We start from the raw sequence: 25,947 nt of genomic DNA, 5'->3' as shown, positions 1-25,947 counted from the left end.
TCAGGTTTCGTCAACGTCGTTTTCTTGTTTTGTAGTTTTGAAAGTGTTTTGTGTTTCGTGTTGCCATCGTCGTGTAAATAAAAGGATGGCTTATTTCCCTCAAGCTGCGTTTTGGTCTGAAGATCCTTCTCTCCTCACCTCATCTGAGGATGAGGAGAGCACCAGCCGTTACAATTATACTGAGAGGCTCATGGTATTTTTTTCTTTTTTTTCTATGTTTTTATTGAAGAACACAAAGATAATACAAATACAGTTAAAGAACAACAAAAAAGGTCTGGCAGGTACAGCACACATCATACGTTCATCATCTTTGAATTTTGAAGTACAAAACCCATTTTTCCCAGTATTCCTGGCCTCTCTCCTCATGAGTTCTTAAAGCAAAGGTCATACGCTGAGAGGTCCAAGCTTGAGCCACCATGGTTACACTGGGGATAAATCAGGGGCAGGAATTCTGCCTGGGGTTGCCCTGGTAACATGCAGTAATGAAGACAGGGTATCCATCCACACCCTGCCTCTCCTACTCTCCCTAAAATATATTTCCCTCTCTGTTTCTATCCTCCCCTCTTCCGCTCCATCTCTAACTCTTCCCCTCACGCTCTCGGTTTCTTCTCCTCACCGTTTCTTCGCCTCTCTCACACGCTCTCTCTCTCTCTCTCTCTCTCTAACAAAACCTGCCGGCATGCTGCTGACGTCATGGTTGCCATGGTAACAGTGCTCTACAGTGTGACCATTTTACTCGTATATGCGCCTAAATATTTTGCTGTGCAACCTGAAAAGGTGGAAAAGGGGAAAGTAACTATGGGTCACTAATCCAACAGGTCAATTTAACACCATCCTTCCTCCCTTGCCTGCCTCAGCCTGCTTGTCAACACTCTATCCTTTTGGATTCTCCCTCTGTTCACTTTGCTGAGGTTCACAAGTACCTATGGAACTGGGCCAGAATCAATGGCTCTGGAGCTCAACCCCAATTGTGGAAATGACTGATCAGCCCCTCTTCCTTCTAGTGTCAAAGCCCTTCCTCTGATCCAGTTCTATTAAAACAGGCTAGTACAAGTCCATACAGTACCCAACACCCTTAATACAGTACTGACAAAGCACTAACAAGGCAGGGACACAACTTTTATGACTGCCTTGGGGCATGTCTGTTCACATGACCATGTTCAAACCCATTTAGAAGGAAATGCAGCTCAACCGGATTAGTGGCCAGTGCTGTACACCCGAGGATAATGCAAACTTTACAAACTGTATTTAGTGTACAGTGGTAGGCAGGGGAAGAGGGCTGGGCTGGCTACATGTAATGCAGCTAAGTAGGAACAGCTGCAGTTAAATCAGCCTGAATAGTAGACATAAGATAATTCAGAGGAGTGTTGATTGAGATTCTCAATATCCTGTGTTAGCAGCTTCTTCATCATCCCTACCTAGTGCCTACAAGCAAAATATTTCTGGCGTCTAAATAAACAACAGAACAAATTAATCCATTAGAGACATTCCTCCCGGGGGAGTATGGTCTTTCCTAGCAGCTTCAGACTGGCGGCTTTCACGTCACAGCAGTTTCTGCAGGCTGTAAGAGAGTAGCAGAGTACCCCTCCCTCCCTGGACAAAACACACACCCAGCTGAGGGAGGGAGGGAGGGAGGGAGGGAGTGAGGGAGAGATAATCCATCAGTACACAGCTCCTATTGTTCCTGTATACCAGGGATCATCAACTAGATTCAGCCGCGGGACGACTTAACTTGAGTGGATGGTCGGGGGCCGGAACAAAATAACAAATCATTTGTTGACAAAAAAAATATTTTAAAACCTTGCTTACATTTGAATACGATCACGTGTCTCTCTATTATGTGCGGGAATACTTGGGAACAGATTTCTTAAATGAAAATCACTTAGAGTTGATTTCCTGGTGTGTTTACAGTATTTTATGTCAAACAAAGAAAATTAAACCACCCAAAAAGTTATTACTTATTTATTTTTGCTCAGAAAACTTTGGGGTACAACATTTTTCAGCGCGGGCCACCAGTTTGGGAACCAGGCTGTATCCCAACATTAAACACTGTGTGACCAATCAATGTATAATTGAGCACTTTAATGACCAACCGCGGTAGAAAATCCCCTGTATTACAAAACCTCCCCCTCCACTCCACTACAGATTTGTTGTCCAGTGAGTGTTCTATTGAACTCTGGGGTGGAAGTGTTGACCTGGAGGTGAGGGGTCAGGAGTTACAGGTGGAGCGTGTGTCTGTTGGCCTCACCTGGATCATGTAGAGCTGGGCGATGCGGTACTCGTCCACGCTCATTGGCATTGGGATCCGGTACTCCTTGATCAGCATGGTGAGTCTGGGGTGGAGGAGAGGGGCCAGGAAAAGGGGAGAGGGACAGAGGGAGGGGAGGGGGGCTGGTGGTGGGAGGGACTGGGTGGTTTCTATGTGTGACTCGTCAGTTCACTGCTGCGTCCTCATCGATGTTGCCTGTGGATGAGAAGAGAGACATAATGGTAAGATCGCTGAACAGTTAAAGTAGGCTTGTGCGGTATACCGTGTATACCGTATGCCGGGGTATTTGGAAATAGCCACATGATGCTCTTTCAATACCATCAAAACTTTCTTTTAAGTTTTTCAATACCATTTAATATGTGTAGCAATTTTTTACGTAAATACCTGCAGTCAACTTGTGCAATGCATTAGGGGATAAAGCAGATCACGTTCTTATTTCACTTATTTCACCACATTATTTTACATTATGAAGCTTACTTAGTTCCCCAGCACAGTTGAGCCAGTCACGTGTTTGTTTGTAAATGTCACAACAGGAGAAACAGGAGCAGGTGTTTCCAGCTGTGTATTGACAAGGGTTGCATTTTATATTGAAAGTCAACAGTGTTTTTTTGCTTCAATAAAATGATCAGGGAGGTGTAACTATAGTGCAATACATTCGGCATAAAACAGTGTCATTTTCATCAGATGAAAACAGAAGTGCAATGCTATTTGGCTGGCAGTCACACAAGTAAATGAGCTTAAAATGGAAAAGCAAGGTATTTTTTGCAAAAACGATGTATGGCCATCATAATGTTTAGGCCTATCATAGAAAGAATGTAGCCAGCTACATTTCCTAATGTTTTGCTTAAAGTTAATCTTGCATTTTACCTGAGAAAAATAGGCTGGCTACACTGAGAACAGCACCAGAGAAAAGAAGCTCCACATCAGTGGAAGCGCTGTCTGCTGATAGAACTCCCGTTCCTAAATTTTCATCCCAGTGAAAAAGTGCAACTGATGCACAGGAGTCTGATGCCGAGCAGAAATCACAATAAGAAGCATTTTAGATGTGTTTACAAAACGCAGCAAGATATTTCTTTAACGTTTTATATTTTTTTCCTGCATAAAAAACGCAGCATTATGCATTAACACGAGCCCTAGTTTAACTTGCTAGTGGTTGAATTAATAAGATGACGTGGCGTTACCTTGTTTGGAAGGAAAAGCCCTTTGGATTAGTTATTTGTACAGCTGCCACTGCTATTTTGATTTACTTGATTTTTCTTCTCCCCATTCCAGGCCTGTCTGATTCTCCCCTCTTCGCAAAGCAGAGCAGGCAGGCCCATTGCCTTAGTGACCCCAGACTCCACACAGACACAGCAAGTAGACATGCTGCTGAAGAGCCAGTATTGCATGCATCAAAACTTTGTACATTTGCACATTGTCCCTTGTTCACATTCACTTATAAATGTCCAAACATATATGTTTATTGGTGTTAAAATAGAGAAAGTATGCTATTTGGAGCACCAGGCTACTGATGTCATGCAGAGGCTGTTGTTTTGTCTTTATACTTTTTTATAAATACAAGTTTGATGTCGGACTACAATAGAATGTTCATGATGTCGTTATGACAATTGTCTACAAAAATGTCGATAGACTGACTGTAAACCAGCCTTTAGATTGTTTCCACTGATCCAATCCCATTTCCCCATTCTCCTGAGGCCTAACCTGGGGAGAGAACCCAGAGCATCCACTACTGATTACCCCAGCATTGCGTAACCATAACGCTCCCCCCAATAGCAGAAACTGTGGTCGTATATGGCTCCCAGCCATCCCATCTAAATATGGTAGTGCCCAACTCACGACCATTAGGTCGCTAATAGCCTGGTACTCAGGGCTCTATTGTCCCTCTTCCAGTGCATCAACAGTTGAATTAAATGTGTTTTGTTGTGTAACATGTTACTATTAATGTTCCCAAACAGATTTCACTTGGTTTCCCAAATAAAGCACTGGGTATCTGCAGAAACAGGGTTGGAGAGCCCATGGCATACAGAGTTTGGAGGAATAGAGGCTGCATGCTCCTCAAACAGTGGTTGATGCATGGAGTGAAATAACCGGAGTAGCCGATTGAAAAACGAGCCATTGGGAAAGCGGCCTACATTCGCTATTCCAGTGAATACTGATGACATGTCTTATTTCCCCTGCCCCTGTTTCTGCCCATTTGATAACGGGCCATTCTAAATCTAAACTAATTTGACATATTAGTAAAGACAATATTAAATTGAGAATAGTCTGATGGGTGAAAATATGATCACTTGATGAAAGAACAGTGTGTGCAGCCTGAGGCAAGGAACAGATCGCAAGATTTCTTTGCAATTTTCTCAAATCATTGATAGCCTATAGCATCATGCATATGTTTTCATTTCTAAGACATTCTAAGGTTTGTATCATTCACAACTGGTTGCAAAATAACTATAAAACTAACATATAGGACCTGTTCAAAATGATCACTTTTACACTCAACATAGCCACTTCATATACGCACTCGCTCCAGAATGGGAAAAATATCCTTTCTATTTTATTCAGCTAAGTTCAATTATATTCTTCTTACTATAAAATCATATAATATAAAATAATGGTACCAGACTTCTAAGCATATATTGTCTTCTAAATGAACAAGCGTACAGCCAGATAACATACAGTAAGCCAACTCATATTCTGTTCTTCTGAAATACATTTTCTTCCTATCATGTTTCTTTAGACTTGCCCAAAATAAAGAATGGATTTATTGTGATGGTGTATATTAAATTGATTTATTAGACAATAACCGTCTGACAAAATGTTATGACCACAGCCCTGGGTCAGTGACCTGGCAGCGGGGTGCCAGGACAACAACCTCTCCCTCAACGTCAGCAAGACATAGGAGCTGATCGTGAACTACAGGAAACGGAGGGCTGAGCACGCCCCTATTCACATTGACGAGGCTGTAGAGGAGCGGGTTGAGACTTCAAGTTCCTAGGTGTTCACATCACAAAGGAATTAATATGGTCCACACACACACCAACACAGTCGTGAAGAAGGCATGACAATGCCTCTTCCCACTCAGGAGGCTGAAAACATTTAGCATGAGCCCTCAGATCATCAAAAAGGGATACAGTTGCACCATTGAAAGCATCTTGACTAGCTCTCTCAACGCTTGGTATGGCAACTACTAGGCATCCGACTGCAAGGAGCTACAGAGGGTAGAGCGGACGAGCTCCCTGCCATCCAGGACCTCTATACCAGACGGGGTCAAAGGAAGGCCCTAAAAATTGTCAAAGACTCCAGCCACCCAAGTCATAGACTGTTCTCTCTGCTACCGCACGGGAAGCAATACCGATGCACCAAGTCTGGAACCAACAGGACCCTGAACACTTTCTACCCTCAAGCCATAAGACTACTAAAAAGTTCACCAAATAGATACTAGGACTATCTGCATTTACCCTTTTGATTAATCACATACACTGTTGCTACTGTTATCTATTCTGTTGCCTAATCACTTTACCCCTACCTATATGTACATATCTACCTCAATTACCTTGTACCCCATCGACCCGGTTCTGGTACCCTGTATACAGTGCAGTCGGGAAGTATTCACACTTTACTTTTCCCACATTTTGTTACATTAAAGACCTATTTTATATGGATTAAATTTTTTCCCTGACCAACATACACACAATACCCCATAATGACAAAGCAAAAACAGTTTTGCAAATGTACAAAACAAATACTGAAATATCACATTCAGACCTTTTACTCTGTACTTGGTAATTGTACTCTGTACAGACTTGATGCTACAAGCTTGGCAGACCTGCATTTGGGGTTGTTTCTCCCATTCTTCCCTGCAGATCCTCTCAAGCTCTGTCAGGTTGGATGGGGAGTGTCACTGCACAGCTATTTTCAGGTCTCTCCAGAGATGTTACATTGGGTTGAAGTCCGGGCTCTGGCTGGGCCACTCAAGGACATTCCGACACCTGTCCCGAAGCCACTCCTGCGTTGTCCTGGCCGTGTGCTTAGGGTCGTTGTCCTTGGGGTCGTTGTTTCATCAATGATCTCTCTGTACTTTGCTCCGTTCATCTTTCCCTCGATCCTGACTAGTCTCCCAGTCCCCGCCGCTGAAAAACATCCCCACAGCAAGATGCTGCCACCACCATGGTTCACCGTAGGGATGGTGCCAGGTTTCCTCCAGACCTGACGCTTGGCATTCAGGTCAAATAGTTAAATCTTGGTTTCATCAGACCAGAGAATCTTGTTTCTCATGGTCTGAGAGTCCTTTAGGTGCCTTTTGGCAAACTCCAAGTGGACTGTCATGCGCCTTTTACTGAGGAGTGGCTTCCGTCTGGCCACTCTACCATAAAGGCCTGATTGGTGTAGTGCTGCAGAGATGGTTGTTCTTCTGGAAGCTTCTCCCATCTCCACAGAGGAACTCTGGAGCTCTGTCAGAGTGACCATCGGGTTCTTGGTCACCTCCCTGACCAAGGTCCTTCTCCCTCGATAGTTCAGTTTGGCCAAGTGGCCAGCTCTAGGAAGAGTCTTGGCAGTTCCAAACTTCTTCCATTTAAGAATGATGGAGGCCACTGTGTTCTTGGGGACCTTCAATGCTGCAGAAATGTTTTGATACCCTTCCCCAGATCTATCCCTCGACACAATCCTGTCTCAGAGCTCTACGGACAACTCCTTCGACCTCATGGCTTGCTTTTTGCTCTGATATGCACGGTCAACTGTGGGACCTTATATAGACAGGTGTGTGCCTTTCCAAATATTGTCCAATCAATTGAATTTACCACAGGTGGACTCCAATCAAGTTGTAGAAACATCTCAAGGATGATCGGCTATGGAAAGCCAACTGACATTTACTCCTGAGGTGCTGATCTGTTGCACCCTCTACAACCACTGTGATTATTATTATTTGACCCTGCTGGTCATCTATGAACATTTTAAAATCTTGGCCATGTACTGTTATAATCTCCACCCGGCACAGCCAGAAGAGGACTGGCCACCCCTCAGAGCCTGGTTCCTCTCGAGGTTTCTTCCTAGGTTCCCACCCTTTAGGGAGTTTTTCCTAGCCACCGTGCTTCTACATCTGCATTGCTTGCTCTTTGTGGTTTTAGGCTGGGTTTCTGTATAGCACTTTGTGACATCGGCTGATGTAAAATGGCTTTATAAATACATTTGATTGATTGATCAATGGAAAAAGGATGCACCTGAGCTAAATTTCGAGTCTCATAGCAAAGGGGCTGAATACTTATGTAAATAAAGGTATTTCTGTTTTGCTTTGTCCTTATACAGTGGGGCAAAAAAGTATTTAGTCAGCCACCAATTGTGCAAGTTCTCCCACTTAAAAAGATGAGAGAGGCCTGTAATTTTCATCATAGGTACACTTCAGCTATGACAGACAAAATGAGAGAAAAAAATCCAGAAAATCACATTGTAGGATTTTTAATGAATTTATTTGCAAATTATGGTGGAAAATAAGTATTTGGTCAATAACAATACTTTATCTCAATACTTTGTTATATACCCTTTGTTGGCAATGACAGAGGTCAAACGTTTTCTGTAAGTCTTCACAAGGTTTTCACACACTGTTGCTGGTATTTTGGCCCATTCCTCCATGCAGATCTCCTCTAGAGCAGTGATGTTTTGGGGCTGTTGCTGGGCAACACGGACTTTCAACTCCCTCCAAAGATTTTCTATGGGGTTGAAATCTGGAGACTCGCTAGGCCACTCATGGACCTTGAAATGCTTCTTACGAAGCCACTCCTTCGTTGCCCGGGCGGTGTGTTTGGGATCATTGTCATGCTGAAAGACCCAGCCACGTTTCAGCTTCAATACCCTTGCTGATGGAGGGGGGTTTTCACTCAAAATCTCACGATACATGGCCCCATTCATTCTTTCCTTTACACGGATCAGTCGTCCTGGTCCCTTTGCAGAAAAACAGCCCCAAAGCATGATGTTTCCACCCCCATGCTTCACAGTAGGTATGGTGTTCTTTGGATGCAACTCAGCATTCTTTGTCCTCCAAACACGACGAGTTGAGTTTTTACCAAAAAGTTCTATTTTGGTTTCATCTGACCATATGACATTCTCCCAATCTTCTTCTGGATCCTCCAAATGCTCTCTAGCAAACTTCAGACGGGCCTGGACATGTACTGGCTTAAGCAGGGGGACACGTCTGGCACTGCAGGATTTGAGTCCCTGGCGGCGTAGTGTGTTACTGATGGTAGGCTTTGTTACTTTGGTCCCAGCTCTCTGCAGGTCATTCACTAGGTCACATACAAGACCACTGATAATCTCCCTCGATCTGGGGCTCCACGCAGGATCTCACCCCGTGGGGTCAAAATGATCACAAGAACGGTGAGCAAAAATCCCAGAACCACAGGTGTAGACTGACAGTGAAATGCGGTTCTGGGATTTTTGCTCACCGTTCTTGTGATCATTTTGACCCCACGGGGTGAGATCCTGCGTGGAGCCCCAGATCGAGGGAGATTATCAGTGGTCTTGTATGTCTTCCATTTCCTAATAATTGCTCCCACAGTTGATTTCTTCAAACCAAGCTGCTTACCTATTGCAGATTCAGTCTTCCCAGCCTGGTGCAGGTCTACAATTTTGTTTCTGGTGTCCTTTGACAGCTCTTTGGTCTTGGCCATAGTGGAGTTTGGAGTGTGACTGTTTGAGGTTGTGGACAGGTGTCTTTTATACTGATAATAAGTTCAAACAGGTGCCATTAATGCAGGTAACGAGTGGAGGACAGAGGAGCCTCTTAAAGAAGAAGTTACAGGTCTGTGAGAGCCAGAAATCTTGCTTGTTTGTAGGTGACCAAATACTTATTTTCCACCATAATTTGCAAATAAATTCATTAAACATCCTACAATGTGATTTTCTGGATTTTTTTTTCTCATTTTGTCTGTCATAGTTGAAGTGTACCTATGATGAAAATTACAGGCCTCTCTCATCTTTTTAAGTGGGAGAACTTGCACAATTGGTGGCTGACTAAATACTTTTTTGCCCCACTGTATATTGTGTGTAGATTGATGAGTTAAAAAAACAATTTCATCCATTTTAGAATAAGGCAGTAACATAACAAAATGTGGAAAAGGTCAAAGGGTCTGAATACTGTATGAAGTCAGATTATCGTTACTGATTGTGTATTTATTCCTCATGTTATTATTTTTCTATATTTTTCTCTCTGCATTGTTTGGAATGGCCCTCAAGTAAGCATTTCACTGTCAGTCTACACCTGTGGTTAACGAAGCAAATACAATTAGATTAGATATAGATTTGATGACTTAACAGGTCTGACTGAGAGGCAGGCAGCACTGGTTCACAGTGTGGGAGGGCAGTTGAGCTGTGGGATTTTTAACTCTTCCTTCTCTCCTCTTCCGCTATTTCTTTATACTCTACACACAATGCACAGCAGCCTGCTCTAGATGGTACGACACATCCACAAAAGCAGAGGGGAACATCGTGGGGGGAGAAGAGATAACAACGCAGTGGCAAAATACCTGACCACTGTGACTGACCCAAAATTAAGGAAATCTTTGACTATGTACAGACTCAGTGAGCATAGCCTTGCTTTTGAGAAAAGCCGCCGTAGGCAGACCTGGCTCTCAAGAGAAGAAAGGCTATGTGCACACTGCCCACAAAATGAGGTGGAAAATAAGCTGCACTTCCTAACCTCCTGCCAAATGTATACTTTGAAAACAAACCCAATTTTGAAAAACTCCCATATCTACTAGGTGAATTACCACAGTGTGCCATCACAGCAACAAGATTTGTGACCTGTTGCCACAAGGGCAACCAGTGAAAAACAAACACCATTGTAAATACAACCTATATTTCTGTTTATTTATTTTCCCTTTTGTACTTTATCATTACAACACTGTATTTTGACATAATGACATTTGAAATGTCTTTATTATTTTGGAACTTTTGTAAGTGTAATGTTTACTGTACATTTTTTGTTTGTTTATTTCACGAAGTGTTTATTATCTATTTCACTTGCCTTGGCAATGTAAACATAGCTTTCCCATGCCAATAAAGCCCCTTAAATGTAAATGTAATTGAATAGAAATCAAACCACCACTCATCATGCTAACAGTCCAGTAGCTGAACACCACCTTTCAATCACCCTTAAGGTCTTTACAGACTATGTCAGATTCAGTCTTTTACAATTATCACATCACACTGTACGATGTTACCAAATTAAAATCTTGATATCAACCTGGCCAGATTGTATGAATTGCTTCCGTTCTGTCGTCACATTCTGCGATTGGCTTGAGAGGCTATGTCTGCCGACGTAGGCTGCGTCAACTGCAGCGGTGTATTTGATCTGAGCATGTGTCAGCGGCAGGTAGCCTAGCGGTTAGAGCAGGGCTGCCCAACCCTCTTCCTGGATATCTACAGTCCTGTGGGTTTTCAGTCCAATCCTAATTTAACACACCTGATTCTTCTAATTACCTGCTCAACAAGACCTTAACTAGCTGAATCAGATATGCTAAATTAGGGTTGGACTGAAAACCTACAAGACAGTACATCTCCAGGAAGAGAGTTGGGCAGCCCTGGGTTAGAGCATTGGGCCAGTAACTGAAAAGTTGCTGATTCGAATCCCCGAGCCGACAAAGCTCTGTCGATGTGCTCTTGGGCAAGGCCCTTATGCAAAACGTGGCATAAGACGGCTAAAATATTACAGTCTACAAAGACCTTAAAATGAAAATTCCACGAAAAATATATATTTTGGTATTAGTTTCATTGGTCCACTGTTGATAACAGTCCCAAATTTTTACATGTCAGTAATCAAGTTTTCAAGATATAGAATTTTCAAATGAGGTAAAAAGCACCATACTGTGTCTTTCTGTATTTTGAAAGTTCTATATCCTGAAAACTTGATTGCTGCAAAACATTTTGGGACCGTATCAACAGTGGACTAATGAAACAAAAACCAAAATATAGTCTGAGTGTTATTTTCTTTTAAGCCTGGTGCCACTGTGCCAAAACACACAATCTAATCCCTGCAGTTTTTGTAATATGGATCATTGATGTAGAAACAAAAATTGTGAAATCAATTTTCAGAACTCCCTGCTCTTGCAGTCAAAATCATAATGAGGTGAAACCAATGTCAGTCAACACACCAACAGTTAACAGGACAGGGCTGATTCAACTCATGCACCCTAGATACAACAGGCAGGCATACTGATCCTTTCATTACAGTCCAGGGCCCGGTTACACGATAGCAATGGAACTTACAAGTGTTTTAAAGATGCATCTTTCCTATAACGGCCGAAGATGTAACATGCTTTTCCCAAAACACCACGTAGAGAGAATGGTTGTAAGGGTGTCGTTGGAGCATGTATCGATACCGATGGGATCAAAAGAAAGGCAGTGTTGCTCTCATTCAAATCTTGATTTAAAATGATAATTATTTTGCAATACTGATGACGTTTCAGCTCCTAGAGAGATATTACCACCTTGAGGCAGCTTATTCTAATGCTTACCCAATAAAAATGTACTCAATCCCTAATTTGGCACGTTAGGCTACACATTAAATATATTGGGACAAATTACAGACAGTAGCCTACAAGTAGCAGAATATAACTACATTTATTGAACATGTAATCTATTTCAATAGGACTGAAATAGGCCTATAGCCTACTGCTTATATTTTAACGCAGTCACCTTGGTTTTCATTTGAAACATATTTTTATAAATCGCTTGTTTCTATCAATTGCAAAGACATTGGCAACTTTGTATTTGTAATCAACTTTGTTCTGAAGTTATAGAAGGTCACAGAGAGACTGATAAACCAATGAGATTTTATGTTTAGCGGAGATCTTCTGTGTATAAAGTGACGCGGGAGGGCAAAAAAGCATCTAACAACACACTTAGCTGTTCTACGAGTGGTCGGAGACAGGCGTTAGATTACGAGGGTTTTCATGTTCAGAGTTAATAACACCGCTTTGGGAAACAGCTCGGAGATTTAACGACGCTCCTACAAAAGCTTCTAACGATGAACTTAGCCTTAAGATGCTTTTGGGAAACCGGGCCCTGTCCAAGATGATGTCATCCTCCCATTAGGCCTGAGAACTCATAAAAGAGGCTTTGGGAAAGGGGGTTCATTTATTTAGATTTTTTAATTTAACCTCTATTTAACTAAGAACAAATTCTTATTTACAATGACGGCCTACCAAAATGCAAAAGGCCTCCTGCGGGGACGGGGAATGAAAAAAAAAAAATATAGGACAAAACACACATCACGAAAAGATGCGTATTACTTGTGTTGAGGAGGGGCTATGTTAGATACGACTGGTTCATACTGTGTTGTAATGCATCTGGTTGGACAAATAGGCAGGAAAGGATGTGAGACATTATTTAAAAAAAATTCATGAAATAGCCTATAGCAAGGGTAGGGCCTGTGCATACCGGTAAATGTAATTGTGATGCAGCATAGGGTCACGAGGCAGACACTGTTTAGAGGTTATCTAGGGGTAGTGGAACAGGGGGAAATCTACACAGAGGAGAGTGTGTGAGAGATTGTCAAGTCTCTGAGCCACTACTGACAAATGTAACCCTACTTCTCTAGTGCTATTTGATGAAACACACCCATCACACATACAGCTTATACACACTCCCTCTCGCACACACTCATGTGCTAACACACCCACAGATGCTAATGCAGTCTTGAATACTGTAACCCACACACTGACAGAAATGGTCTGCCATGCTGAAAGCACACGGTTGACTGTTCAAACCAGTGGAGCTAAAGGCCCCTGTGTCTTTGTCCCTACAGACCTCTGCAGTCAAAATTCCCTTGGGGAAGAGTGAATGACAGGGTATGAGTGTGTCTGAGAAAGAGAGCAAGCGAGAGAGATAGAGAGATTCCAACAGACCGGTGCAATGTCACAGTGCGGCTCTATCTTGGGGGACCTGACGGGAGCCTGTGGGCAGCGATGATGACGCTGCAGAAAGGGTTTGTGCTGACGCATGCGGATATCGGCCCAGCCCTCGTCACCATCTGCCACACAGCCATCAACATACAAGATTCATTAGCCTCTTGCTTCACCGCTCAGAGATTGAGGAAAGGGAAGGCTTTCCTTCTCTGTCACAGTTACTCTTCTCCTCCCTTCCCATATTTTCCCTCACTGTCACTGTCTCTTTCAATCATTTCTTTATCTCTCGCTCTCTGTCTCTACTCAACTTTTTTAGAGCCTCATGGAAAAAAGTTACAAACTGACACACACTAGCCTGTTAGGGCTGATTTCAAGGTTTTACTGCTAACCTACAAAGCATTACATAGGCTTGCTCCTACCTATCTCTCCGATTTGGTCCTGCCGTACATACCTACAACGTACGCTATGGTCACAAGACGCAGGTCTCCTTCTTGTCCCTAGAATTTCTAAGCAAACAGCTGGAGGCTGGGCTTTCTCCTATAGAGCTCAATTTTTATAGAATGGTCTGCCTAGCCATGTGAGCGACGCAGACTCAGTCTCAACCTTTAAGTTTATTGAAGACTCATCTCTTCAGTAGGTCCTATGAATGAGTGTGTTGAGTCACTGACGTGATCTTCCTGTCCGGGTTGGCGCCCCCCTCGGGCTTGTGCAGTGGAGGAGATCTTCGTGGGCTATATGGTGGTTGAAGATATCCCTCTAGTGGTGTGGGGGCTGTGCTTTGGCAAAGTGGCTGGGGTTATATTCTGCCTAGTTGGCCTTGTCCGGGGTTATTGTCGGACGGGGCCACAGTGTCTCCCGACCCCTCCTGTCTCAGCCTCCAGTATTTATGCTGCAGTAGTTTGTGTGTTGGGGGGCTAGGATCAATCTGTTATATCTGGAGTATTTCTCCTGTCTTATCCAGTGTCCAGTGTGAATTTAAGTATGCTCCCTCTAACTCTCTCTCTTTTCTCTTTTCTCTCTTCTCTCGGAGGACCTGAGCCCTAGGACCATGCCTCAGAACTATCTGGCCTGATGACTCCTTGCTTGTCACCACTCCACCTGGTCGTGCTGCTGCTCCAGTTTCTGCTTGCGGCTATGGAACCCTGACCTGATCAACAGACGTGCTACCTTGTCCCGGACCTGCTGTTTTCGACTCTCTCGCTCTCTCTACCGCACCTACTGTCTCTAACTCTGATTGATCGGCTATGAAAAGCTAACTGACCTTTACTCCTGAAGTGCTGACCTGTTGCACCCTCTACAACCACTGTGATTATTATTATTTGACCCTGCTGGTCATCTATGAACGTTTGAACATCTTAGTCATGTACTGTTATAATCTCCACCCGGCACAGCCAGAAGAGGACTGGCCACCCCTCAGAGCCTGGTTCCTCTCTAGGTTTCTTCCTAGGTTCCTGCCTTTCTAGGGAGTTTTTCCTAGCCACCCTGCTTCTACATCTGCATTGCTTGCTGTTTGGGGTTTTAGGCTGGGTTTCTGTATAGCACTTTGTGACATCGGCTGAGGTAAAAAGGGCTTATAAATACATTTGATTTATTGATTGATTTAAACTTCTCTAAAAACCTTTCTGTGCACTTGTTAAACACTCAAGCTGGAGAGAGAGAGATTGTCTGGCCTGGTGCACTGATGGTTGACTGACACAGGTACTGAAGGAAAACAGAGAGCAGCATCCTAGAAAACCTCCCCATCAAACAGGGATTTACTTTAGTTCCTCTGCTTAGGCCTAGTCTTTTCTACTGAACAGTGTAAATCAGCACTGTTCCTCAACTGACGACCATCATCTTTCTGATAATGGATTAGTAGTTTCCCCGAACATTTTGTGTTGGGAGTTTCCTGCTCAGATGCTACCCAGAAAATGTCATAACAGAACACACTGTAATCTTTCCCCAACTAGAATAAATTGGCGGTTATGCAGATACCTCTCACTCATGTACACTAGCAACCTTCACATAAACCGCTGGCACAATGCTTGACCGCCCCCCCCTAACTCACACACACAAGGTCTAAAAATAGAATGGTCATAATAATCCTAGCATACGCAAGCAGAGTGCTTGACACTGTACATTGGTAGAATATGCCCATTCATGTCTAAAAATACAGTCTCTGCTACACCCTGGGTAGTGACGTAATAGCAGCACACAGCGGCCCCACAGCACTAATCTAAGGGGCTGTGATTGCTCTACTCAAACTAGGCTAACTGTACCACTGTGGCTGGGCATGTGTCATCGGATAGTTGAATAGTGGTGGCCAGCAGCAAGGGAGTAACATCTAATGTAACATTTTTATTTGTGCTGGTTTCAGATCTGTATCTTTCTTTAAGATGTTAGACTTTGAAGAGCACAGGCTGCGTTTGCAATGAGACTGATACAACCTCAGTGTCTGCTAGGGTCCCTGAGGCCCAGGGAGGTCATTCAGAACACACTCCTGAGAAGGTTCTATGTTTAACTACACTTGTGCTTGGGGCACTTTGTGAGAGCTTAACACCTCTTTAAGAATGAGAAAATCTAACGTTCCATGGTTCCAGAGTGACTCAGAGATCCTGGGCCTAAGCCTCACATAACATGCTTAGTAGCCCTACTGGAATCAGCAGGACAGGTCCAGTAAACACAAAACCATCTACGCATCCTGACAGTTGGGTAACAGCACACACACACACACACACACACACACACACACACACACACGTGACATTCTCCCACTAATACGGGATTGTGGCACAGTAAAGCACAAAATCTAATGCCAGAACCATCTCTATCTCAGTGCCGCATAACACAGTTCCCCTTAAACAACCTCTACTACACCCCACTAATCTTTTCCAGGTAGTGCTGCTCTGTGGCTATTCCATGGTATCATCAAACAACCATCAACTCCCACAGAGGAATAGACCTACTAGGGAAGGGATATTCATGTAATAGCAAGAAAAGCTATGATTAAAACAATCTAAATAATACAAAACAAATGTTTCAGCATTGACCTCTCTCTTCACATAATTCTTATCATAGTGAACACAACAATTACTGTACATGTAAACACATCTAACAAACTGTAGAGGGAGCCGCGTGGAACAGCTGGTGCTGGCCATCGTCACAACGACGTAAGGCGGCAAGGCGGTTCCCTCATGACGTGCCATTAATAAAATCCCTTTAAATACAAGTGTAAAATGTTGTGCCCGAGTCAGCCTAAAATACCACAGATCACTTTCACAGTCGCCTTGACGTTGCAAGAGCAACGCCATGACAACCACTCCAAACACAGCTCAGTGTATAGTAAGAACCCCATTAGTGGCTCTGTGGGCTTATCTCCCAATCCTGTTAAAATGGCAAAGGGCTTAGGACAATACAGTCTCGTCTGTGTGACTCGTGGTAAGAATTGCCAGTATTGCCATCTGCCTCCCATGACCATTTTACATTTTTTGTCAATTAGCACTCTCTTATCCAGAGCGATTTACAGGAGCAATTAGGGTTAAGTGCCTTGCTCAAGAGCACATCGACAGATTTATTTCACCTAGTCGGTTCAGGCATTCGAACCAGCGACCTTATGGTTACTAGCCCAATGGTCTTAACCTCTAGGCTACCTGCAGTACCGATCTCCTATGAACATTTAGGAGGAAAACAGACATGTGGACATACCTTGACTAGAAAGATCCAAGTAGGAAAATTAATGAATATTTAACACCCATGGCAGCCCAGGGGCCAGGCTCTTGCCTTTCCCACAGGGCAGCCTCCCATGGTCCAGACGGTGTGCCATGGAGCAGTCAGTCATCGCCTCCCCATGCCCTCCACAAGCTGAGCAGGAGGGATTCACAGCACAACCTGCCCTGGCCTGGTCCTCTTCTCATTATTCCGCTACGAGGAGAGATAAAAATACTCTACTCCCACGGAGCATCTCTTCCATCATGTACCTCCTCCTCCTCCTACCCAACAAGTCAGGCCTGCTTCGAAAAATGAGTCTGGTTTACATAGAGACAAAAGAAAGAAACAGAGCTGGATATTGATACTGCTACAATTGTATGTATGTGTTAAGCTTCTGAAAGCTTCCATGAAATGCAGCTCAAGTTGAGCAACAAGCAGGTTGTAAATTATCCACCAACCATGATCTCTCACAGCAAATCAAATCCTGTTGCTAAACCAGCTATCCACTATAGTACTCTAATGTAAAACACACCTTATTCTGTTCAATTAGATGCAGAATGGCTGTAAACATCAGGGGGTGAAGAAGTAGAGGGGTGTAAGGCAGGACTAATTGTCCTACAATGGAGGAAGGGGATAACCTTTTATAATTAGACCTCAGTGATTAGTTATTGTGGACCGCAGCTCCCAGTATCCCACTGCCAGGCCACATAGTACAAATATGTTAATTAAAGTGCATGCATTGATTAAAGATAGCTAAAATAAAGAGCAGTGATACTAGCAAGAGCAGTGTGGACGTTTCTTATTTCTTCTCATGTTTCTGAGTAATAAAAGTTCTAAATGTGCTTTAGGAGTAGTGCGTGACCCTAGTTTGGCAACACATATTGTACATTCTAAGTGATTTCAATTAACCTTTCTCTATTCTGATTGTTTTATACTGTTCAATTCCAACTCAGACCAAAAAAAACAAATCTGCATTTTCATCAATTTCTGCATTTCCTGTACTTATTTGAGGTAAATTCCACACTGCCATGTAGGGGTGCACAATATGGGAAAACAAATCTAGGCCTTGTGTTTAACCAAATGTTGTAATTGCGATTTGACTTGTGATTTAGAGCAAAACACTTGGGTTGGGATCATGGAAATAGAATGATTATTCTAATTCTATAGTTAGAATATAATAATGGGCACTTTGAATACAGTGTTTGACGTGACAACAAATTAAAAAGTCAGGGAGGAGTTATTGTGACAGGGTAGGAACCAAAGTGTTGACAAGTGTTTCCCAGGGAACCCTATAATCTTTGGGTAAATTGAATGGTTTCTCTTAGCTACTTCATATAGCTAACATATTCTGGCATTGCGTATTACTTTGATTTAGAAGATACTGTTGCACAAAAAACAATCAGATGTAGGTCTACACTATCACTGGTATTATCAGGCTGTATAACTAGTTATGTTTGCTCTGAATTTATTAGTGAGCTAGCTATTAGCATTAGCGGCTAACAAGATTTAGGCCCAATTTACTAAGAAAAGAAAACTAGCTTTTTGCAGATGTAAGAAACACAAACTAATAGTGTTATTATAGAACGCTAGTGGATTTATATATTGAGAAGCAAAGTGAAAACAGCATCGTTGTCATCAACACTGTTGCATGTGCTGCGTTGACCATGCAGAGACTGAACAAGTGTCGAGGGTTAAAAATTGCCTCCTTGAGTTACAGGGGGCGGGGCTACATCTGTGTGGAAAGCGATATGGAGAGAGATTGAGCGGAGAGATGACTCAATTAGCTTAGAAAACTATAAAAATGGACGTTACACACATTTAACAAACCAAACATTCAAATACCATTATAGAAGGTAAAGTAAAAACCCAAACCGGTCCGTGCATCAATACCGATATATTGTAAAATATGGTATACCACCCAGCCCTAGGGTACTGTAGACATTGATTGCAGAACAGTGTGTTTGAATCAATTAGTTGGTAACGTGAATATATTTTGTATAGTTTTATGTAAAAAGTTATATTTGTATGAAATTCACTGAGGAAGATGGTCCTCCCCTTCCTGCTCTGAAACACTGGATGAGATGAGGTGACCTTGTGTGCAAATCAGGTAAGTGTTGAGGTAGTATGAAAACTCCCATAGGTGAAATTCTGTCCGGGTAGCTTAATCGAAGAGCTGGAATGAACTGCGTAACAGAGAACAGCCTTACGTAACTCAAAGACGGAAGGGAAAAACATCCCTGCTGCCCCCCCCACCCCTCCTCAATAATCCCGCTTATGTCATCATCTGTCCATCCAAGAAATGCAGCCCCAACTTGATGCTGATGAAAGGCAAACTCAGCAGGGTTCCATTGTCATGGGGCTTATTACTGAGAACGCTTCCACCACTGACAGTGCACCTGCTTGGACAAAGTAAAGGGCAGGGAAATCACACTGCTGATTAGAGCAGTGCCCAAGACCAATCAGACTAGATCTCGTCATGCGGATGCTTCCCTGTACCCATGTCAAAAACGCTTTTAAAAAGAGCTGTATTTTAAGCCTGTAATTTCATACCCCAGCCTCGTCCATACTCTTCCTCATTCCTCTCCACAGGTGAAAGTTCCAAACACATCTTCGAGGCATTTAGCAGTACATCATGGCATTTTCACTTAAAAACAGCATACCATGAAGGCATACAAAGAACTTTGAAAGACCTCAATGAATCTTTGTTTGAGGGCATAATAAAAAAGGGAACCTGAACCGGCTAAGCAGGTCTGACTATTGGTGTTAGATGTGTAATGGGCTTTATAATGCAGTCAAGAAAAAATATTCTACATATTCTTTCATGTATGAATTCATTCAATTACCCCAGTTGTCTCATGTATTCATCGTTGCCTTGAGTTGAGGTCCTCTACCACCAATAGCCTAATACATCTTGTTATTGATATTGCTGCTGTGGCCTGGCAATCAACTCTAATAACATACAGACAATGTAGGAGGTGAAGAGAGACAACATTGTGCATATTTTGTTTGATTTTTGACTAATGTTTTTGAAAGGGCAGAAAGTATTGCTCTTCTCCTCTACATTGAGCCCCTAAACTCAGTTTCTATCCTCTAAGTCACTGCTTCAACAGGAGGTTACTATGGAGACATAGAAGGCTCTGCCATGATTGGCTGCTGGGATGCAGTCAGAGTGAAGAGGAAAGTGGAAACCAGACCCTGCCAGAGCCTGCCTCTTTCTTTATTCCCTCTCACTTGATATATCTTCCCCTTCTTCCTCAAAGTTAATCAGTTCCATTTCATTTCCATGTAATCCCTCTTGTTTCTATGTTGTGTGACTGTATATAGTATGATTCTAACATTCCTCTATAACATTCCTCTATGCTCATTCCTCTATGCTCTATGCTCATTGTCTTGGTCTCACAGTGTAGTCCACATACTGTATATCCACACAATGCAACTTTCCTCTGACTGTGTGTTATAACATGGGAATAACTTCACAAATAGAACCCTACTTGTAGGCCTATTTGTTGTACAACATAAAGACTACAAATCTTAACCATTAGACGTCCCATGGGGACTACACAACATCTCTCTCATGAACACAGTGCAAAACACGCTTCATTTGTAGCTGCATGGAAAGCATCCTACTTCATAGGTATATATAACTGTCTGCACTGTTGTCGTGTCTAGTTCTCGAAAAAAATCAAATGGAAGACAGAGGCGCAGTATGAGTCAGACGACCATAACTACATTGGTGTTCTATTGATGATCCCGAAAACGTGATTGATGTTATTGTGATTTTGTAATCTCTTGTGGGCAGACTACGTCAACATAAATGGTCCATAGATCTGTCTTTACACTATGGGCACCGATAGCTAACGAGCAGCAATAGTTCCGGTGCTTGGGTTTTATCACCGGTTATTTGGACAGATCCCGATTTCACAGGTGTATAGCATCTTCGAATTTCGGAAGGGGGAGAAGACATTCGGCCCATAGACTTGCCCAGTAACTTGCAAAGCCAGAGGGTGGAGCTCCTCATTCCGGGTTCCTTGTTCTAGCATCTATTCATCTCTTCTCTTAACATGTATGGACCCAAAACTTAAATGAGCAGCTGACCAATTACGTTAGATTTTAGATCTGGGTTAACCAAGATTAGTGATTATGCAACTTGTTGGAAAGTCTGCCCTGTGAAGTCTTTATCTGAAAAAAGAAGCTATAATTGAATGTAGGAAATTCCTTCACTACTTATTTACGCTGTCTCTATATCATACCACACCATAAATGATATATTTCAAACAAATAGATCCCATCCACTGGTACACGTAGTAAGCACATAAAACAGACAGGTTATCCTAGACTACTTCACATGTTAACAATCAGGACAAAGAGTGTCACGATCGTTATAAGGAGTGGACCAAGATGCAGCGTGGTATGTTTCCATCCTCTTTATTAGGAAAAGAAACTCAAAGAAAAAACAATAAAGCGTTAAACAAAACGTAAAGCTCAATGTAGTGCTCGCAGGCAACTATACCTAGGCAAGATCCCACAAAGCACAATGGGGAAATGGCTACCTAAATATGATCCCCAATCAGAGACAACGATAAATAGCTGCCTCTGATTGGGAACCATACCAGGCCAACATAGATCATTAATCACCTAGATAACCCACCCTAGTCACTGTCACGCCCCAACCAACATAGAGAATAAACAGCTCTCTATGGTCAGGGCATGACAAAGAGACACAAACAGAGAGAAAAAAGCATGTGAAGGTGAAGCGGAACGAACACTCATGTTAGTTTGGCTGTCCTCCAGCACCACCTGGAAGAGGAAAGAGAGGAGAGCCACCTTAAGGCAAACCCTGACAGTACCCACTGGCAGCCAGTCATTACACTATGCTGTCAGGTAATGGAGCTATTACAGTGCATTTGATAATTTTAACTTTTTGCATAACTGTTGCAGAATAGTGCAATATGTGCTGTTGAAAGTCTTAACTGTGAGTGGAAAGCGCTGTCGCACTGGAGTAAACGTACGAAGCCCAAACTTCTTGTATTCAGTCTCTGAAAAGAACATAGTCCATAGTGTCCCAAATTCTCCTGCGCTGGAACTGGAAAAAAAAGTATTTGAGAGAAGGAGAGTGCAATGGGGACAGAGGGAGAGAACGAGGGAGAAAAAGATGTGTGCAACAGAAGAAATTAATAGATTATACTGACAAAGAGAGAGAGAGCAGACAAGACAAAGGAAGGAGACAGATAAGAAGGGGGATAAAGAGAGAGAAGAAGGAAGAAAAGGAGAAAGACAGAGGAGCGCACATCAGGCTGCGACGCCAAGACCAACGTCAGAGCGAGAGAGAGAGAAAGAGAGAGGGAGGGATGGGTGAGAAGGGTGGATGATAGTTTATTTATAGAGATGAGGGGCTGCATTGCCTCTTTTACTTCTTAGTTTTTTAAATATTTGAGCTCAGAGCTCCCCACAGTGTGCCACTATTCAGGGCTATTAAAAACCGCTGCTCCTCTCACTGGGCTCCCAGGCTCTGGAGCGGCATAGCTGCACCAAACACAGCAGCAGCACCACAACAACCCACTGGCTGCTTATGCAATAGGCTAGCACACTCATCCATCCGCTTAAAGTCAACCACGGAACACTGAACAGAATGAGTACTTATCTCTACTTGGTTATTTATGGTCTCTTCAGGAGACGAGCAAAGCAATTTATTGATATAGAAAACAATTTTAGATCTAGTTAGAAAAGTCTTGGCATGTTGACAAAGGCCTATACATAATCACAGTCTTGCTCTGAATAGAAACCATGAGTGTAGGCTATAAGACTGTTCACCTGCACAAAGATTAGGCCTAAACAATCCTAATGGCACAGTTCATTTAAGTTCACTTATTATCCAGGCTGCATCATGCATATACAGAACTAACATCAACAACATGCATTCCAGTCTTTCCTGGTTGAGGGTTGACGAGGGATTAACTGCTTCTCCTAGTTTTTATGAGAAATATTACTGCTACGAAATTCCAGATTATCTGCATGATCAAATAACATTCAGCACAGACACCCATTCATAACCCACAAGACATGCCACAACGAGTCTCTACATAGTCCAAGTCCAAAATGAATTCACGTACATGCACAGTTTTATACAGAGCCATGATTACATGGAACTCCCTGCAAACAGCAAAATTACCTTTAAAAACAACAGGGACTGTGAGGGGACACACACACACTTGAACACACACATTATTTTTGTTGTTGTATTGTTTGTATTGTTTCTGGGTGATTTGTGATGTTTTATGTGTGTGTTTACCATGACTGTGTTTTTGTATTTTAATGTGCATTTGCAAAGTATTCAGACCCCTTGACTTTTTCTACATTTTGTTACGTTACAGCCTTATTCTAAAATGTATTAAATTGTTTTTTCCCCTCATCAATCTACACACAATACCCCAAAAGGACAAAGCAAAAACAGGTTCAGATATTTTTGCAAATTAATTAAAAATAAAAACATAAATATCACACTTACATAAGTATTCAGACCCTTTACTCAGTACTTTGTTGAAGCACCTTTGGCAGCGATTACAGCCTTGAGTCTTCTAGGGTATGACGCTCCAAGCTTGGCACATCGGCAGAGATGTTCGATCGGGTTCAAGTCCGGGTTCTGGCTGGGCCACTCAAGGACATTCAGAGACATGTCCCGAAGCTACTCCTGCGATTTCTTGGCTGTGTGATTAGGGTCATTGTCCTGTTAGAAGGTGAACCTTCACCCCAATCTGAGGACCTGAGCGCTCTAGAGCAGGTCTTCATCAAGGATCTCTCTGTACTTTGCTCCATTCATCTTTCCCGAAAGACAGAGTACGGATGGTGCCAAGATTCCTCCTGACCTGAGTGCTGCAGAGATGGGTGTCCTTCTCGAAAGTTCCCCCATCTCCACAGAGGAACTCTGGAGCTTTGTCAGAGTGACCATCGGGTTCTTGGTCACCTCCCTGACCAAGGGCCTTCTCCCCCGATTGCTCAGTTTGGCGGCCAGCTCTAGGAAGAGTCTTGGTGGTTCCAAACTTCTTCCATTTAAGAATGATGGAGGCCACTGTGTTCTTGGGGAACTTCAATGCTACAGACATTTTTCGGTACACTTCCCCAGATCTGTGCCTCGACACAATACTGTCTCGGAGCTCAAGGGACAATTCCTTCGACCTCATGGCTTGGTTTTTGCTCTGACATGCACTGTCATCTGTGGGACCTTATATAGACAGGTGTGTGCCTTTCCAAATCAGGTCCAATCAATTGAATTTATCACAAGTGTACTCCAATCAAGTTGTAGAAACATCTCAAGGATGATCAATAGCTACAGGATGCACCTGACCTCAATTTCGTCTAATAGCAAAAGGTCTGAACACTTACAGTACCAGTCAAACGTTTGGATACACCTGGGGGTTTTCATTATTTTTACTATTTTCTACATTGTAGAATAATAGTGAAGACATCAAAACTATGAAATAACACATATGAAATCCTGTAGTAACAACAAAAGTGTTAACAAAATCAAAATAAATGCTATATTTGAGATTCTTCAAAGTAGCCACCCTTTGCCTTGATGACAGCTTTGCACACTCTTGGCATTCTCTCAACTAGCATCATGAAGTAGTCACCTGGAATGCATTTCAATTATCAGGTGTGCCTTGTTAAAAGTTCATTTGTGGAATTTGTTTCCTTCTTAATGCGTTTGAGACAATCAGTTGAGTTGCGCCAAGGTAGGGGTGGTATACAGAAGATAGCCCTATTTGGTAAAATACCAAGTCCATATTATGTCAAGAAAAGCTCAAATAAGCAAAGAGAAATGACAGTCCATCATTACTTTCAGACATGAAGGTCAGTCAATCCGGAACATTTCAAGAACTTTGAAAGTTTCTTCAAGTGCAGTCGCAAAAACCATCAAGTGCTATGATGAAACTGACTGTCATGAGGACCGCCACAGGAAAGGAAGCCCCAGAGTTACCTCTGCTGCAGAGGATAAGTTCATTAGAGTTACCAGCCTCAGAAATTGCAGAACCAAATAAATGCTTCACAGACACATGTCACCATCAACTGTTCAGAGGAGAATGTGTGAATCAGGCCTTCATGGTAAATTTGCTGCAAAGAAACCACTACTAAAGGACACCAAAAAGAAGAACAGACTTGCTTCAGCGAAGAATCACGAGCAATGGCAATTAGAACGGTGGAAATCTGTCCTTTGGTCTGATGAGTCCAAATTTTAGATTTTTTGTTCCAACCGCTGTGTCTTTGTGAGACGCAGAGTAGGTGAACGGATTATCTCCGCACGCGTGGTTCCCAGGTGTGATGGTGCTTTGCTGGTGACACTGCCTGTGATTTGTTTAGAACTCAAGGCACACTTAACCAGCATGGCTACCACATCATTCTGCAGCGATACACCATCCCATCTGGTTTGCGCTTAGTGGAACTATCATTTGTTTTTCAACAGGATAATGACCCAAAACACACCTCCAGACTGTGTAAGAGCTATTTGACCAAGAATGAGAGTGATGGAGTGCTGCATCAGATGACCTGGCCTCCACAATCACCTGCCCTCAACCCAATTGAGATGGTTTGGGATGAGTTGGACCACAGAGTGAAGGAAAAGCAGCCAGCAAGTGCTCAGCATGTTGGGAAAAGCATTCCAGGTGACTACCTCATGATGCTGGTTGAGCGAATTCCAAGAGTGTGCAAAGCTGTCATCAAGGCAAAGGGTGGCTACTTTGAAGAAACTAAAATAAAAATATATTATGATTTGTTTAACACTTTTTTGGTTACTACATGATGTGTGTGTGTTATTTCATCGTTTTGATGTCTTCACTATTATTCTACAATATAGAAAATAAATAAAAACCCTTGAATGAGAAGGTGTGTCCAAAATTTTGACTGGTGTATAATCTGTATATTTATATTATATTAAACATTTTGAATAGAGACCTAGGTCTAAATACAGTTGAAGTCAGAAGTTTACAAACACTTAGGTTGGAGTCAAAAAAACGTGTTTTTCAACCACTTCACAAATTTCTTGTTTATAAACTATAGTTTTGGCAAGTCGGTTAGGACATCTACTTTGTGCATGACACAAGT

At 42.6% G+C, this 25,947-nt stretch overlaps 1 protein-coding gene across 3 annotated transcripts in view; it reads right to left on the bottom strand.

Annotated features, from left to right (window-relative positions):
- LOC129826357 (membrane-associated phosphatidylinositol transfer protein 2-like) overlaps window positions 1-25,947 on the bottom strand; it is a 105,709-nt gene that overhangs the window by 47,387 nt on the left and 32,375 nt on the right. For 2 of the 3 annotated variants that reach the window (XM_055886990.1, XM_055886992.1), the window contains exon 2: window positions 2,249-2,464. In XM_055886990.1, the coding sequence (XP_055742965.1) occupies window positions 2,249-2,326 (78 nt within the window). In that variant the 5' untranslated portion in view covers window positions 2,327-2,464. Of the gene's footprint in view, window positions 1-2,248; window positions 2,465-16,848; window positions 17,064-25,947 lie in introns of those variants that run through there. The other variant, XM_055886991.1, reaches the window with a different exon arrangement.

The sequence above is a fragment of the Salvelinus fontinalis genome, chromosome 28 (assembly GCF_029448725.1).
Source record: "Salvelinus fontinalis isolate EN_2023a chromosome 28, ASM2944872v1, whole genome shotgun sequence".
In the NCBI taxonomy this organism is placed as follows: domain Eukaryota; kingdom Metazoa; phylum Chordata; class Actinopteri; order Salmoniformes; family Salmonidae; genus Salvelinus; species Salvelinus fontinalis.
The sequence above is the reverse complement of the archived record's forward strand: the minus strand, read 5'-3'. Positions and strand labels throughout refer to the sequence as shown.